The 17,889-nt window shown below is 43.5% G+C and overlaps 1 protein-coding gene across 2 annotated transcripts in view; it reads left to right on the top strand.

Annotated features, from left to right (window-relative positions):
* Nucleotides 1–17,889, top strand: part of ABCG1 (ATP binding cassette subfamily G member 1) — a 60,746-nt gene that overhangs the window by 23,499 nt on the left and 19,358 nt on the right. For both annotated transcript variants that reach the window (XM_067545332.1, XM_067545331.1), the window contains exon 3: nt 17,703–17,820. In XM_067545332.1, the coding sequence (XP_067401433.1) occupies nt 17,703–17,820 (118 nt within the window). The remainder of the gene's footprint in view (nt 1–17,702; nt 17,821–17,889) is intronic.

Below are 17,889 nucleotides of genomic sequence, written 5' to 3'. Positions count from 1 at the left end.
CCCGTGGCATGCCTCTTTGTTTGCAGACAAATATGTTGTTTCATGAATTATTAAAACTGACCTTTAAAGTGGAGCATCTTTTAAAAGTCAAACAATGGAGTAATTTGTATAATATAACCAGTGGAACCCAGACATTTTTCAAAATCCACAAAATGTGGATCCCTCCGTTTCTGTAGGGATTTGTAGCAAGATGTGATCTTCGGTGCGTGTTTTGTGGTAGCCACTCTCCTTTGCAAGATGCTGGGAGGAACTGGGTATTCTCTGTATGGTCTGCACAATGCTTTTCAACACTCATCCTTTTGGTGTAGCGAGTCTGACAAACCTTCCTGACTTAGGAAAGAAATAGCGATTGAAAAGCTTTTCTCTGCAAATGAAGAACTATGGGCTAAATAGTGCCACTAGGCATAGCCTGGAGAAAAGAGTGATGCATAACATGGACTACTTCAGCAGCAGCCCTGAAGCATTGTGCCTCAGAGATACCCCTTAGATAGAACAATAACACCGTCCCTTTGCTGTGGGTGGAAATTTGCTCCCGGCCTCTACCAGCAGCAAATTACAACAGTTGCCATTCCAGCCTGTATACTGGGGAGGAAGGGGGATGGAGCCAAGCCTTCACCCACTCCCCTCCCCCTTCCTGCCTGTCTGTTCTTCATGGAGGAGGGAGGTGCAAGTGTGCCATGCTTATTCCTGCTTATCCAGACCCGTGGTCCAAGTGGTCCTTGCAGAAGTGTGAGGGAGGTTCTGACTCCCCTGTAACAGAGCAGCTGTTAGCTCTGTGTGTTACAAAATGAGGGTAGGTGAATTTGATTAGCAAGTGACAGCCTACTGGAATGATTTGGAATGTCGCCTCGATTAAGAATTTTTAAAATAGCACTATTTGTACTTTCTGAGGTATAAAGGTACTGTAATTATAAGGAAATTACCTTCTGCATGACTGGCATACGTAAGGGGCTCTCATCTCTTATGTACGTACCGTGCTCGTGACTACTCTTTGTCATTCCCCTGAATGTGTCAGCTTTTCATCTTTCCGTATGATGGCTTTTTTTTGGGCAATAAAAAACCTGCTTGTACTTTTAAGCTGGAGAAACAAATGTAATAATATAAAAAAGACACTCAAAGAAGAAAAGCACTTGTCCAATATTTATCTGAGTTTACTGGTTTGAAAAAAAATAAGTTTTCAATAGATTCATTAAAAAGGCAAAGCCGACACCCATGGGACCAGGGACAGGATGCGGCTCGCCCTGCAGCGCTGGGGGGACTTCCACCTTGTCCTCCAAGCCATGAGGGCTATATTGAAGGGGAGGGCAAAGGAACTGGGAGGCAGGATGCCACAGCCTACCAGAGGGCCCGTGGCTTCTGTGACTCCCTGATGACTTTTGGGGTCAGTCACGGATTCCTGTGGGGCCTGACAGGGACTGCTGGTGCTCCTGCCCGTGAGGATCCTCCCCAGCCCTCCTCATGACCACAACCACCTTTGCCATGTTAAACACCTGGGGATGTAGGATGTAGGATGGGTCTCCAGAGGTGCGAAGTGCTCTCCTTCCTTCCTTCCTTCCTTCGTGAAGGAGGGTACTCTGTGGTGTACCCATACGGATCCAGCTGCTGAGGCCAGCTGACGGCTGGAGTCGGAGGACAGGGTGTTTTTTTAGCCATCTCTCTGCCCATGTGGGCAGAGTGGCCACTCTGTTCTCCCCTGACCTACAGCTCATGGTGGTGGGGGTTGCCAAGGTCATGCTGGGTCCCCTGCTGCATCTCCGGGTCCATATGGAGGAGCTACCATTGAATCTGGTCAATGTCTATGCCATAAACTTGGGCCTGGAGTGGGTGCGTTTCTTCCAGCAGGCGTCCGCCTTCCTCGACATCTTGGATCCTCACGAATGCTTGTTCCTGGGCGGGGATTTTAACACCATCCTCGAGGAATGGGACCGCACGGGGACCAAGCAGTGCCAGGCCACCGCAGACATCCTCCAGGAGATCATCGACCATCACTCCCTAGTGGACGTCTGGCACAACCACCAACTGGACAACATCACTACTTTCACCTTTGTCCAGGTGGGGGACGATTGGTCGTACCACTCCAGGTTGGACCGCATCTGTTTATCACATCACCATGTTTCGTGGGCCCACTCCTCCAGCACCCAGCCAGCCCTGTTTTCGGATCACTGTGACCGTGATGGCTTTTCTCACTGCAGAGAGGCCGGGGCTGGCCTACTGGCATTTTAATAACTGCTTTCTGGAGGACATGGGTTTCATGGAGTCCTTCCGGGAGTTCTGGCTGTCCTGGTGGGGGCAGAGGTGCGCCTTTCCCTTCTACCATGACTATACTTGGGGGGCCAGCAGGCGGAGGGATGCGGGGATAGAGCAGCTGGAGTGGGAGGTCTTAGAGCTGGAGAGGCGTCTGGCCACCAGCCTCGATGATCCATCCCTCTGCGGAACATACTGGGAGAAGCGAGAGTTGCTCCGGGCCCTCGAAGTGCTTACCTCAGCAATGAGGGCTGAGCTAAGAACAGAAGGCTGAGAAGCTACTAAGGCCAATGTCCAGTCACATCTCTCACTATCCAGGCCAGTTGCTGGGTTGTAAACCTGCTCAACATTTTTCTAATTTCAAAAAATTCTAAATTTGAGGGTGGAGGGAAAAACAAAGAGGATTCTTTTAAATACTTCACAAAATGCTTCCCTTCTTTTTTGACCAGTGTGACAGGGTTAGACTAGATGGTTACCGGAAAGTGCTACTATTTGAGATCATGCCAAAGGGGAGGAGCCACTGGACCCAGGACTCAATTGATTTTGGGGGACAACTAATGAGAAAACAGGAAAGGGCATGAGGATCAAAGGGTCAAACGGAGGGAACCAAAAGGGGACCTGAACAGAGAACCCCGGACAGCGCCCACTGCTCCCAGAAGGCATCTAAGGAGCCAGCGGACGCTGCCCAGAGGAACTCTGCCCGGATGCATGAATGGACAGAGGAACGGAAGTAGGCCCCACAGTCGCAGCCAACCTCCTCTCCCTGGTGTTAGAGATGGCAACCTTGGCCAGCACTAGGAGGAGGTTGATGAGGAGGTCCTGTGACTTTGTGGGGCCCTGGATGAGGTGTGCATAGAGGAATAGATGCAAGGAAAAATGCAGCCAGAACCGGAACAGGGACTGCAGCCTGGCGCACTCGAGGTAGACATGCAGCAGGGTCTTCTTCACACCGCAGAAGGGGCAGGTATTGGGGCGAGGGGTGAACTGCGCCAAGTACACGCCTGTGTTCATGGCTCCATGAAGGAGCTGCCAACTGATGTCCCCCGTGGGCCGCAGAGTCAAGGTAGAATAAAGACTGGCCCACCGGGGGTCCTTGCCTTCCACAGGTGGTATCAGGTCCCGCCATTTGGTGTCTGGGCGAGACACAAGGGTGAGAAAATGAAGGGTGTGGTGCATGAATGTGTACAGATGATCCCTAGGTGCTGTTCAGAAACAGACCGGCTGCAAGTCTAGCAGTTGGCTCGGTGCATGGGGAGCGGGCGGTCGGGGGGGGGGGGGGGGGCGAGGCCGGGGCCGCATGAAAAGCTCTAGAGGGCTAGGACTGAGGGAGGGGCGGGGAGCACCCTCTCGCAAGACCTGCTCAAGGTAAACCCAAACAGCAGGAGGCAGGGCTGCCCTTATCTCCTGGAGTATGTGCTGGCGGGTTCGAAGGGTGGAGAGCCCCATGCGCCGAGCCAACGCCTCAGGATCCACCCAGTCTCCCCAGTTGTAGTCCAGGAGGTCTCCAATCCTGGTGATGCCTGCCAGGACCAGCCTCCGTTGCACCGAGGGGTTCTCCACCACCTGCATACAGAGTTGGGGGTTGTGTAGCAATGGCTCCACGAGGAGGTCCTCCCCCTCAGCGACTGCAACGGACCTGGAGGCCAAGACCAGCCTCCAGGTCCGGAGGCAGTCCTGGTGGAAGACAGCAGCTCAGAGAGGTCTCGTGGAATACCTCTCGGATGGAGATAAAGGAACTGCTGGTCGTATTGGAGCCCTCGGAGGCAGCCTCAACTCTGGCTCATGGAGCACCAGCCCTGACAACCTCCGGCAGAGGACACGGAGGAAGGGCTCGATGGCCAGAGCGTACAGCTGATGCACTCCTCGCCTGAAGCTGCCCTCTTTGGTCAGGGTCCAGTTGAGCCTGACCAGGCACTCTGCAGAAGCATGTAGCACCTGGAGAAAGCCCACGAAACGGGGTCCAAAGCTGAATGCTTGCAGGGTGCCCAGGAGATACCAATGGTCCATCCTGTCAAACACCTTCTCCTGGTCCAGAGCCAGGAGAGCGAACGACAGACCATCCCTACACCCAAGCTTCAAGAGGTCCCAGACCAAATAGAGGTTGTCGAAAATGGTACAGTCTGGGATGGTGTAGGTCTGGTTGGGATGGACCAGGTCCTTCAGCACAGACCCCAACCTCAGCGAGATGGCCTTGGCTATGATTTTATAGTCTGTGCAGAGGAGCGAGACGGGACGCCAGTTCCGAAGGTCACGGAGGTCCCCCTTCTTCGGCAGCATGAGAGGGGGACTCGGACCAAACGATGGCGAGGTCTGGGCCAAGGACGTCCCAGAACACACGGTCGAACTCCACGGTCAGCCCGTCCATGCCCAAAGATTTATTTGTGGGCATGAGATGGAGGGCTTCCGAGAGCTCAGTCATAGTGAGAGGTAGCTCTAGCCGGTCCCAGTCACCCATGCTGACCATGAGGAGTTCGTTCCAGAGCACCCTGCAGGCGGTGGCTTCAGTCGGAGAGAAGAGGCTAGTGTAGAAGGTCTTGGCCCTTCTACACCTCTCTGCTGGATCCGTAAGGGGGGTGCCATCCTCTGCCTGAAGGCAGGTGACGTGCTTTTTGGCCTCCCTCTGTTTCTCCAGCGTGAAGAAGAAGCGGGAGCCATGATCCATCTCCCTGGTAAATCTGTGTAAGCAGAGATCTTTCAGTCCATCAAGCTGAGCCACCCTTTCCCTGCCCCCAGTGAAACTGGCAGTCTGCCTCAATTCTGCCATGATGTGGCCTGGTACCATTCCTTTAAACAAGCTGAGTGCAAAGTTGGCTGGTAACTCACTGCTCATGGTGTTGGGGAGATTTCTAGTGACAGGAGAATCCAGAGATGAATTCTCAGCAGGTGGCATACATGGTTAATACTGTTCCCATCTTTCTGCTTCAGCAATGACAGAAGATTATTTTTAGTATCTGCCCATTTTTCAGAGTTCATCCCCTCCTCTCGCCATAACCTGTGCACAAATCAGGATTTACCATAACAATTCCTTTGGTCATTTTAATGGTCCCTGAGAGATGCTTCTGTTTACTTTCACCAACTGTTGTTAATTGTAGGGAGTTTGGGAGGGAAGGGTTGGATGGTGACAGAACACAAAGGTTGGAGTAAGAGGTTTTCTGCATTTTTCTGTTGTTTAATAATTATTTTATTATTAATTTAAGCAGCAGGTGAATAGATGTGGTTGAAAGGCAAAGAATTCTCAAGTTAGTTTAGACAATGTTTGTAGAACTTGGGTGCGAACATTTTAGATGCAAATGAGATAGGCATGGTGCAAAACAGTGAAAAAGATTGCTTGAACAGGACTACTAAGGTAACGCATGTATTTGTTGCCCTGCTCACCCTTCTCCTCTGTCTTCTCCTTATGTTTTGCTCTGACATGTCTGTACTTGGAATCTGGTTTTGCAAACGCATATTACTAAACTTAATCCCAGCTCAGATTGCCAGGCAATGGGATTGTTCATGGTTGTAAGCATTGTGCCTCTCATTCAGGAAAGAATTTAAGCACATGCTTAAACAACCTTCATGAAGAGGAGTCTTTCTTTTATTTCAGTAATGTTTGCAGGAACCAACCCTTCCATTGTGAGGTCTTTGGGGCAGGGATGGTGTCATTTGTATTTGTGTCTAAGGCACCTACCACACAATAGGGTGTTTGGTGATTAAATTATAAAAATAATAATAGTAAGTAAGAACTGTGGGGAATTTGCCTAAGTAAAGGTTGAGGAAATACTAAGGATCTCAGAATTTGGTCCATAATGAATTCCTGTTAGTTAAATTTAATATTTAAAAGTAGATAAATGGTAGCTTTAATGATAAATATGGAACTTCTGTATTTCTAAAAGCCAGGTTCCTCATAAATATTAAATTATGTGGTTATGTGGTTATGACATTTGGAAATTATCATTATTTATAATAAAGAATGGAAATGTCATTATTCATTAAGATTTGAAAACCCAGCGTCTACCCACCAGTGAACTGTTTGATTAATCCAGCTCAGTGAACCATATTGTAATACATTGTTGTATTGTGTTTTGGGAGGAAGGGTTTATATGGAACTAAATTAGAACACCACCCAAAATCAGACGAACTACAGCCTGATTTTAGCCATACCCAAGTGGACAGGACAGAGCAGGCTTGGTGTTATGTTTTCCATATACATGTAATCCTGTGCCCTTCAGTGAGCTGTCAGCAGAGGGGATTAAACTTCTGGACCAAAAGACATGAATTTCCACTGCTTGAGCTAATAGACCCAGCTCTGTTAGCTTAAAGCCAGAAGCAGATTCTTAAATAACTTCTATGTGATCCAGCCAGTAGAGGGAGACAGAGAGCCAGACAGAGTAAGCATGAGTTACATGCAAAGAGAAAATACTAAAATAACTTCAGAATTACTTTCGAAAGAAAGAAAGAAAGAAAGAAAAAGAAAGAGCGAGCGAGCCCAGTTTGGGAAAGCATCCTTACATAGGAAAGCACTTGAGCATGTGCTGAACTTTAAGCACATCCTTAAGTCCCAATGAAGCTTAAATACATGTGTAAGTGTTCCCTGAATTGGGGCCTCTATCTCCATGTGATAGAGAACACTCTGTGTATATATGAACCTATGCATCTCTTCTCTGACAGTCTACAGATATACGAGAACAAAACTCTTCATGTGGGGTCAGATTGAAGTTCCATCTGCCATAATTGTGTGTTGCTGGTTTTGTTCAATTCTGATATGCTAGTTTGTGTCAGGTAAAATGATGTACACATTCAAAGTGATGATACAAAGAAGCAGTGGATGAATGTTACAAATACCTTGCCTTTCCAGTGCAAGTGTAATTTAATCCATCTGCATATCCGTTTTCTCAACATTGTACTGGTTTTGAATAATTAGGAAGGGGTTGGAAATTGGAACAGTGTTTTATGGGTAGGTCTATAACCTTTTTGTTAAATTCTTTTTCAAGCACTTGGTTTTGTATTTGTGAGACTATGGGAAATATGCAGGTGAAATCCACCTATAGACTTTGTTCCTTCTAAAGTTTCTGAATGAACAATGTGTGGCTGGCAGATACTGTACAGCCAGGCAAGATGGGTGAGGTCACGCCATCTGTTAAACTTTAAAATTGAATGGTATGGTGTTGGAGGTCTAGCTGCCTAACAGGCTGTCTCATTGTATTAGTTACTCTGAAGAAAAGCATTATTCAGATATTAAAATTATGCAATGAACCGGCTGAGTAATGGGGAAAGAGCATGGTATATACAACCCTTATTCTGAAGTTTCAAAAGACTGAAAAATTGACTTAGTCAGGGCTTTTTTTTATTTGAGTACACAATGCAGACTGTCAGATCCAATATCTTGTGCAAGTTTAACATCTAATCCATGGATTTGAGAGAACAATAAAGTTACAGGGTCTTTTCAGGTCCTTCATAATCTATAGTTTACTTCCAAATTCTCCCTCAACTACAAGTTTAAGATCAGTTGTGCAGCCCAACTCCCACCTTCTCACCAGCCTGTCATCTTTTATTAACAAAACCACATATAGTGGTGAATGACTTCATGCCAAAGTCTCTGTCAATGTTAAGTGCTAATAATTTGTCACTAGCTTCCACTTTACCTTGTAGCATATAGGCAGTCCACTGGAAGAAGTCAGGTCATATTTTTGACACTAGCAACTTATGCTGGTGGCACTGAAACTATAGGCACCTACACAAAGAGAATTCAAAACTTGTTCTAGAGCAATTGTGTGAAACACCCAGCTCTTGATCAAGATCTGCCTTTCTGTACCCCATTCAGACTCTGCAGGATGCAAGGGTTTATTAAACAAAAAAGTAATTATGGTTGTGAAAAAGACCTTCAATACAACCAATACAGGGATGTATTCTTGAGTCTGGTGACAGCCTGAAATAACAGCATGGAGAGATGTCAACTGCTCCCATTCATCTCAGTGGGATGTTAATTCAAAAAGCCTAATTAGGACTGGAGCTGGGCAAATAATGGATTTTTCAGGTTGTTGGCAATTCCAAAAAATTTGAAAAAAGTTTTGTTTAGTGTCAAACTGAAAACGTATTTTTAATTTTTTTTGGCAAATTGAAAAGTCAAAAAACATTTTGTCAATTGAATGAAATGTTTCATTCCACCTGACTCCTTTTTTTTTTTTTTTGTTTAATCATAAATTACTATGAATTGCCACTGTGAATGATAATGGACAGTATGACGGTGTATACCAACCCCGCTGTGGGCCACCGGGGCCTGACCAATCACTGTGGACCCAGAAGACCATGCCTCCTCGCCCCTGTTGTGCATGCTCCGGGTGGAAGGGACACATAAAAGGAGACAATCCAGCTCAGTCTGGGTGGGCTGAGGAGGAGGAAGGATGTGTGCTGCAGGCTCCTGCAGAGGCACCTGTGACTCTCCAAGCAGCAGGAATTGTGGACCTGGATTACGCTGTGGACAACCAGCTGACCATAGAGCCTGAGTGGGACACCGAGCTGCTGCCAGCTGAGGAGATGCCCGTGATGAGCCTTGAAATAGGAAGTGATCCAGGGGATATGTTAGAAACCGATGCTTGAACCGTTAACTGGGAATTTTTCAGCTTTGTAGGCCCTGAGTCAGAGCCTAGTGAAGTAGGATAGACCCAGTTTCCCCTCCACCTTCCCCTCCCTGCACTTGCCACTAGGTGTGGCTATTGGGGGCTCCATCATAGACTGATTGTTTTGCCCTGCCCAGAGGGTTAGAGCCCCCAACTGCCATTGCCTGCCCCAACCAGGAGGCTCAGGGCCATAGACTGAGTGTTTACTCTGTCCCGTCCACGGGTTACAGACTGACTGTTTGCTCTGCCCTACCCATAGGATGAAAGTCACTCCCAATTGCTCTTGGTTGCCCTAGCCAGGAGGCTAAGAAGATTAGAGACTGAGCATTTGCTTTGCCCTGCCTCAGGGGCTCCTGACTCTTTGTTGGCTCCAGAGGGTCAAAGCCCCTACTGAGATTGTTTGACCTAGCCAGGAGTCTTGAGAGGCATAGACTGAGTGTTTGCTGGGTCCTGCCAAGGGCTCTGAGTTCCACTTATTGCAATTGCCTGATCCAACAGCGACTCCTGACGATTGTGACAGGGTGTACCAACCCCGCACTGGGCCAGCTCGACACGCAGGGCCCTCTGTGACAGACAGTCCTTGGGCCAGGGAAAGAGAGTGAAAATGACTCTATAGCCTTGCAGCTGTGGTGCTCACCTAGGCTGTGAAGTCCCTCCTCCAGTGACAGTTTAATGAGTTATGCACAATGGAACAGCTTCAACAGGAGAAACTGGGAGAGCTATACCAGAATATTCCATAGTTTAGTGTGGGTAGGTCCTTCTTCTGCAGTGTGAGGGATCCAAGTTCAAATGCTTTTTCCACATCAGATAGAGGGGAAAATTGAATCTGGGTCTCCTGTATCTCAGGTTATAAGGAGACTACCTCCTCCTACCTGGCCATTTGTGACTTCAGCCTAAAACATTATACGTTTCAGTAATGTTAAAATTAAAGGGTTCATTTTGAGGTTACCAAAACATTTCGATTTTTCAGCTTGGTTAAAACTATTCAGCAAATTCAAGTTGAATTTGTGAATAGTTTCGGGTCAACCAAAACTGCGTTTTTTGGCTAGTATGATCGACATAACAACTATAATTTTGGAGTGCAGTTGTGTGCTTAATTTACACAATTACTGTATGCTAATCAGTGTATACAAACTAGGTAAACAGGGTAATGACACATATGAATGGCCAAATAAACACAGGACAGAAATAGTACTTGTCCTAAAGTGCCAGACATCATTTTTCTTACTAAGTGACGTCCAATGCAATAGTAACTTTACTAACTAAGAGTGTAGTTATTAGACAGGGGCCATATTCTCCCCTTGGACTGTGTACAATCTCTTTAATTGTTATTAGAGGGTGGATTTTCTGTGGATTAAGTGAAGTATGTAACCCTAGACCTGGTTCTGGACTACAATTAGAAATGCAAATTAGCCCGCTACAAAAATGAGCTTGACTCTCCTTTTTTATTTCACCAACTATGAAAGAAGCAGTTAGTTTGATCAAATTGAATGAAATAGAATCCCCAAAATGAGCAATGAAGAGGACCTTAAAATACTGGTGTTTATTTTGGCCACCTTTGGCACTTCTGCATTCAGTGTTTCCTCCAGGGCATGTTTCTTTACAGACACTTACATAATGAAGGGTGTTTGCTCTGAGGCAGGGAACAATATTGCATTAAAATTGTAAATTCCATTAATTGTCATAAAGCGGGTCACAGAACTCAGAGAATGGAAAATTCCTATTTTTTTACATCCCTGAAAATCATATGGATGAAATATAAATACATGGATCTTTGCATATGCAAAGTGCAAAATGGTTCATAAAGGTAAATGTAACATACCAATGGCAGATGAAAGCTTTATGACCAATGCCTGTAAATTTCCTGCTGTGACTTGTTTAGTAGATAGTTATCTTAACATATTTATTTGTCCCAAGGTGGAATTTTGTCATGCTTTGTATACATGCCAACTGTCTGTGTGAAATAAGGAATGTTACTATTGTTTTAGCAATATATTTTTCACTCTGTCTCTCCAGAATGTCCATTCTGTCCCACATATTTCCTTGACGTTAAAAGATGTCTGTTTTTCTCCCCAAATACCATTATTTAGAGTTCACTCAAGTTGGCTTAAACCCAACAGGGAGTTTGGAGATCAAATATCCACCATATCAATTTTTGTCAAGAGATTTTTGAAGCTTAAATTATTTTAAAGCAATACCTATAATCATATTTTTCATCTAAGGATCTTAAAACACTTCTTTAAAGATTAGTAAACCCTCACAGTACCCTGGAGAGAGAAATACTGTATTCCCATTTTCTGAATGAGGAAACTGCATCACAGAATGGATAACAGTAGAGCTGTTTGGAAATATTCTGAAAGAACGTTTTTTCATTGGAAAATGCTGATTTGTCAAAAGAAAAACATTTAGTGGAAATATGTTGATTTCAACTAAATTTCAGTCACAAATAACAAGTTTTGATTTTCCATTTTGAAATGACTCTCCAATTTTTTTATTTTTTATAATATAAATATAAAATAAACAGAGTTAAAATAGGGAAAATGTTTTGATTTTGTCAAAATAAAACATTTAGATTGACTCTAAATCATTTTCTGCCTCGTATTATTTTGCAGGAAACGTCAAATTTTTGTTTTCATTTCATTTTGGCATGCAAAAAAATTCAAATCTGCACTATTTAGTTTGGGTTGGTCCTGCTTTGAGCAGAGGATTGGACTAGATGACCTCTTGAGATCCCTTCCAACACTATCTTCTATGATTCTATGATTTATTTCCTACAAACAGAAAATCTGGATCCCACCCAGCTCTAGTTATTATTAGTCACATTTTGAGAATATTTGTATGCGTTTGGGCGCACACAGTTGAACACACACAATGTGTGCAGCTATCATGTTTACCTATGCAAATTGGGTATTTATTTGGCTAGTGAGGTGCCTGATTGGCCAGGTAAGTAGTCAGAGACCTAATTTGTATGCACAGTTATGGTATTTGTATGCAAAAACTAGGCACACAAACCTTGTTGAATGTGCAAATGTGCATACTCATCTTTGAATATCTGGCCATAAGTGAGTTGTCCCCAAGGCCACACAGTTAGCCAATGGCAAAGCTATAACAGAACTCAGAAGTATGGATTCCCAGACCCCTATTCAAACCATAAACCCACATTTCATCATGGGACTGGTGAGGACCTACACTCGTCTAACTTTGAGAATTCCACGTTTCTCAGGCTTTCTTTGGGTTATAGAGCTAAAGAGTGAAATATGTGTACAGGAATCACCTGGTTTGCTGGAGCCTAGAAAAACCTCAACAATATATAGGGATGAACATCTATACAGCCATGAAGGTGCAGCCATGATAGATGGGTTGTTTATCTGTTCAGGACACCAAATAGATTAATGGACTTGTTCATGGTAACTTTGCACTCATTTGCTACTTAGAATGCTGGCTGTGAGATGTGAACAGCTTGGAGTGGGCAGAAGCTCAGAACAGTGGGGTGGTGATTCGCCAGATAACTGGACTGGAACTTCCTCACTGCTGACTCAGGTTTGGCGGCAAACAAATTAGTTATTGCTTGTTCTTGAGCTGATACAGTCAGCAGTGCGAAGTAAAGGAGAGGAAAAGATGTACACAGCTGGAATTCCACTCTGGGACGATCATCTCTGAGAACTCCAGCAGAGCCTTCCTAGCCTCATTCCCTGCTTGTTTCTCTACCATCTTCAGCAACAAAAACTTGTTAGATCTACTGCGGTTGCACTTAGCAAGGTGCTGATGAGGGCCATGGTCTCCCTCACAAGCACAGCTATTTCCTTAGGGTAGTGGCCTATTCTCAGCAGAGGCCAAGGATTGAGCTGATATAGATATTGGATTGCAATTTACACTAGTCTACAAGTAGGTGAGGTGTGAAGAACATTGGGGGGATAGTGTATTGGACATAGTCTGTGATCAGCTTGTTCTGTGAATAAACAAGGAACTTCAGTGCCGTCTGTGTCACTGACACACCACACAAGCACTCAATTAATGGAGGAGGGGGGAAAGGTAGGCTAAACAAATTGTTCATGGTGGTGGAAAGACAGCGCAGCCTAAAAATTAAACTTCAAACAGGACAAATCCATGTTTTAGAATGAGACAAATGCTTGTGACATTTTTTCAGTGACTTTCCTTAGCTGTTGGTATTTTTCATGTGGCAGTGGTAAAAAGTTGCTTTCTTCTAACTGTGAAACAAAAAGTAACATTAAACTTGAAATTTGCCAGGGGTCAGAGTGTTGTCTTTTTCTTTTGGCATGAAGATCCACCCAGATTTGACTCAGTTATAATCCTCTGGAAATTGCCACTTGCACATGTTCCTTAGGGTTTGTCAGAGGTTTGGTGATATAATCTGTGGCTGTGCCAATTGCTCTGAGCATGGGCAGCCTCAATTCTGACATTTTCTAAGTTTGAAGTCCTTGTCTTTGCAGCCTTAATACTCTTTTAACATAGTTTTTAAATGTAATTTTATAAAGAATGAGAGAGGTTTTATATTTATATACATAAAAATGGTTGCTTATAGGACCTGACAATGCTAATTATCTACATGTATAACATCCTCTAGGTCAGGTGGTAGCAGTTCTTGTTATTGTATGCAACAAAAATCCATGGAGAAGTAAAGAGGTGTCAATGGCACATGCAATAGTGGTATAAACAGCATCAGCAGCTATTCAGAACTTTCAAAAGGGCTGGTGATGCAATGGAAACACCTTAGATTCATTTTCAAGGCCCAACCAATCCTGCTCCCATTTAAATCAGTGAGAAACTTCCATAGATTTAAATGGGAGCACAGCCAGGCTCTGCATGTCTGTTAATGAATGCAGAATTATGCTGAAACTCATGGAAATTTCAGAAAGTCTATGTGACATCTCTCCGAATAGCAAATGAATGCATTACATCAATGAAATGCAAATGAATCCTAAGGGTGTTGTTTACTTCAGTAAATCCATTGGAAAAGCAGTAGTTCTAGTGATGATTTTGACCCCAGTTCAGCGGCATACTTAAGCGTGCTCGTAACTTTAAGCACACAAATAATCCTGTTCTTTTTAAAGTTAAGCATGTGTTGCCTTGGGGCCATTCTAATTTTGGAAAAAAATGAAAAATCTCAGTTTCTCCAGAAACCCTAGTAGTCCCCACCAGGGAAAGCAAATATAATCTCCTGCAAGCTTCTTCACTGCTGAGTCCTACAATAAAGGCTTTGACTCCAGCAAAAAAAGAATTCTTCTCTGTTAGACCCCTCTTATCTTCTTTCTCATATAAGGAAATCTCCCTAATTCAGTTCATGAAAGTCAGTTATTTATACATGAAAAACAAGGTTGCTTAGGACTTGAACTGGGATCAGAGGGCTAGAGAAATCTATTTGCTTATTGGGCTCCTCTGCTGGCAGGGGTGCTGGAGCAATTTGTATCTGGGGGTGCTGAGAAGCATTAAACCAAACTGTAAACCATGTGTATAATGGAAACCACTTGAAGCCAGGGGGTGCAGCTTGCAATAAATATAAATACAGTAAATATAAAATCAAATACAAATAATATAAAACATAAAATTAAGAATAAAAAGTCATGTTGAAACAACCTTATTAAAACACATTTTGATGTTGATGAATCCACATTTTCTGGTGGAAGAATGTTCCATAGGAAATTGACCAGCTGTACTCTTGACAATAGTATGAATTGATTAGCCAGCTTAAGATACTTTTTTTTTTTTTTTTTTTGCAAGTTGTATGTCAGATTCCAAATACAGGCCTGATTCTTCAAAGCATTCAGAGCCTCTTGGGAAATGTCAGAGGAGTGCAGTGCCTTTAAGAATCCGGGCCATATTTCTGTTAAGAAAAATAATTTTGGTGAAAGTATCTTGCGGTCAACCTAAGTGTAACTGTTCGGAGGTTAGCAGAGATTTATTTATTTACATTAAGACTGACCATGGCTTAATGCATACTGGGCAACTCTAAGAGTGGATTATGTCCCTCTGAGATACAAGCCCTCACTTAATTTCCTCTAAAGCAGTGAAACTCCTTGCTCCTCCAACATGAATCAGTAAGTAAATGGAACAATTTGGCCTTAGTGAATTGGGAAATAAGGTGGATACATTTTCCTATACTGGTCGAGATATCACAGGAAAGCAGTCCCTGTAGTTGAGAAATACAAATGTTTCCAAACACACAATCCATTCCTCATGAAAGACATGTGACTCCAATATAGAATTTATAGGTCAACTGATTCTGTGGAAGATTAGCCTCAATATTCTGAAACAGAAGTCTCTAGTTACTTATGGCTCAGAATGTTTTTAATTCCTAATAAGGGATCAGGGCACAATGCTCCCACTACATAGTAAAATCTCCTCTCTTTGATTTGGCAGAATTAACCTTTGTAAGTAGAAAGACCTCTCACCAACTCTTGCTGAGAATAAGGTATGGTTTGGGTATGTAGGGATTTAGTAGTCTGAAATGCCAATTAATGAAACCCTGATCTAAAATTCATTCTGGGTTTTTTTTCCTTCTCCGTTTTAAATCACTGTTTTACACTTGTCCTGTGTATTGGGAGGATGATTTCAGAAAGTTTAAAGTAGCTATCCTGCCAAATACAGTAATGCTGGATCCAACTTTCTAAATCTAATGGAAGATAGGGATATTCCTTACTTTTCTGCAGTTTTAGCCATGCTCTTCAATTTAGTGGACAGACTCTGGGCAATGATTTGTTATAATGTTATACATCACACCTGCTTTTGGCTGTGGATCTCTCATTTTCATTTGGAAGTTTTTATAATGGAAAAACTCAAGTTATAAAATTCACTTCGGGCTGAAACTTGACTTGCATTAGTCAGCTCAGGCCAGCTTTTCAAAACAAATATCCACTGGCATGTGAAAAAAATGGGGATGCCTTCAGAGCCAGTATATTGGTGTATTTTGTTAATTGCTTTTTGAGAGACAGCTGCCTGTGGTATCGGGAGAGGGCATGTTGCTCAAATACTTCTAGAGGGAGCTTCTTCTGGCCACAGATGTGTGGATCACTCAGAGCAGAGAATAAGAGTGTGGATCAGAAAGATCCCTCAGTGGCATGCCCTTAGTGCATAAGGGTGCCTTCAATGGCACTGGAGCAGAGTGGACGAAGAACACAGAGGAGGAAGAGGATATATAAAGAGGAAGGGGAGACAGAGAAAGGGAAGAGGGGATCTGGAGATGAAAGGAGAACAAGATAAAGAAAAGATGAGCCATGAAGAGGTGATGAGGAGACAGAAATTAGGTGGAGAGAATCCACCACCTATTTTTTTGGTGCTTGTGGTCAAGATTGTTTTCTGGCATTTCAGTATCCCTGTTAGAATCTATGCCAATAATTCCAGTGGTGGGAATATGTAACACATTGCATGTAAATGCTTCCTGAATTTTAACTAACCTTGGTTCAGTGGATTGCCAACTCCCAACATGTCATATGCTTGGTTCTTCCCTCCTCCCTGCGCCAATTTTTGTTTTCATTTAATTGTAGAAACATTCAACACAAAGCATGGCTATTTCCTGCCACCTGACCGTTATTTTCAGGTTACAAAGTTTAATCCAAGCATAGGGTCATTTTTAATTCTTTAGAAACAAAAGGAGAGGCATTCCTGAGAAGGACAAATGCAGGTCACACCCACAAGTGTATCTCACAGTGCAGCTGAAGGAAAAAGACCTTTAATCCAAATAATCAGAGAAGATACGTTAGGGAATCACAGATACAGATTAGAATGAAAATCCAATTAGCCAGTGATGCTCTGCAGTCAACAATCTCCGTGTTAATGTGGCTTCAGCTTTATAAATGATGGTTAACTATATGTCATCCGTTTGCCTGTTTTGAGTGCTAATCTAGGCAGTTTTATGCATAGAGAACCCTGAATTCAGGTGTGAGCAAATAAAATGTCTTTCTCTTTACCAGCATCATTAATGAGTCAAATACTGAAGGTCCTGAGTTTCAGTGCACAACAGCCATATATTGTAGATTGGGGATGCCTTAAAAAGGTGTCATTAAGCAACTAGAGATGGACCCAAATCATAAAGTTTGGATCTAAGGTCTTCATTCAACCAATCAAATAGAGGTGTGGCTAAGAGTTTCATCTGCCAATCCAAAATTTGGGGAGTGTTCTAATTTACGGCTTGCCTACATGGGGATGCTATGCTGGATAGGTAGGGTGTGAATTTAAAGTGCTATCGCTATTTTGGAATAGATCTCCATGTGGGCACGTTTTGCAATAGCTATTCTGGTCGATTTCTCTGTGCTGACAAGCCTTAGAGTTTTGACTCAGGCCTATCTTTAGGAGGAAAGAATCAAGTAGGATCTTCTGCACAGTAGGTCTTTTGCCTCATGTTATTTCTGTTGTCTTCTTTGAGTGGGAATGACTGATATTAATATATTTTGCTTTTAAGATTTCCAAATATGGTGAATATTACTCTTTATTTTTTTGCTGGGCAGAGACTTGGCATAAAACTTTAAGCAACTGCCTGGAATTTTGCTTCAAAGCTGAGGCATTAACTGCTGAGTAGTGGGGATTGCAATGGAGAGGCTACCACCTGATTCACATACAGTCCAAAATGACTTTAGAAAAATTTTCTTAGTGTGAACCAAGAGTAGAGCCATTTTTAAATGGATCAATGTAGCCCCAAAACCACTACTCACATAGTGGAAAAAGGCTGCAACCTCCAGTGCAATCTGTAGGTTGTGGTAGTGGCTGTAGTGTGCTGGTATAACTGCCGGCTTCCTCCCAGCCTCCTGCGTTATACTCACAGCCATCTTTGTCACCTCTGCATAAGTGAAGTGTATTTCACGTCCAGTAAATAACTGTGAAGTAATATTTTCTTTCCTCCTTCAGGTTACAAGACCCTTTTAAAAGGAATTTCAGGGAAGTTCAGCAGTGGAGAACTTGTTGCAATCATGGGTCCTTCTGGGGCTGGGAAATCAACACTCATGAACATCCTGGCAGGGTACAGGTAAGTAAAAAGGACAACCATGATAATCTAGTCTGATCTGTGTGAAAAAAGCAGAAGGACTCTCACCCA

Source organism: Emydura macquarii, unplaced genomic scaffold (genome assembly GCF_026122565.2).
Source record: "Emydura macquarii macquarii isolate MOO-44397 ecotype Brisbane River unplaced genomic scaffold, CSIRO-AGI_Emac_v2 contig_1043, whole genome shotgun sequence".
Lineage (NCBI taxonomy): Eukaryota > Metazoa > Chordata > Testudines > Chelidae > Emydura > Emydura macquarii.
Note: the sequence above shows the minus strand (reverse complement) of the source record. Positions and strands in the feature narration are given on the sequence as shown.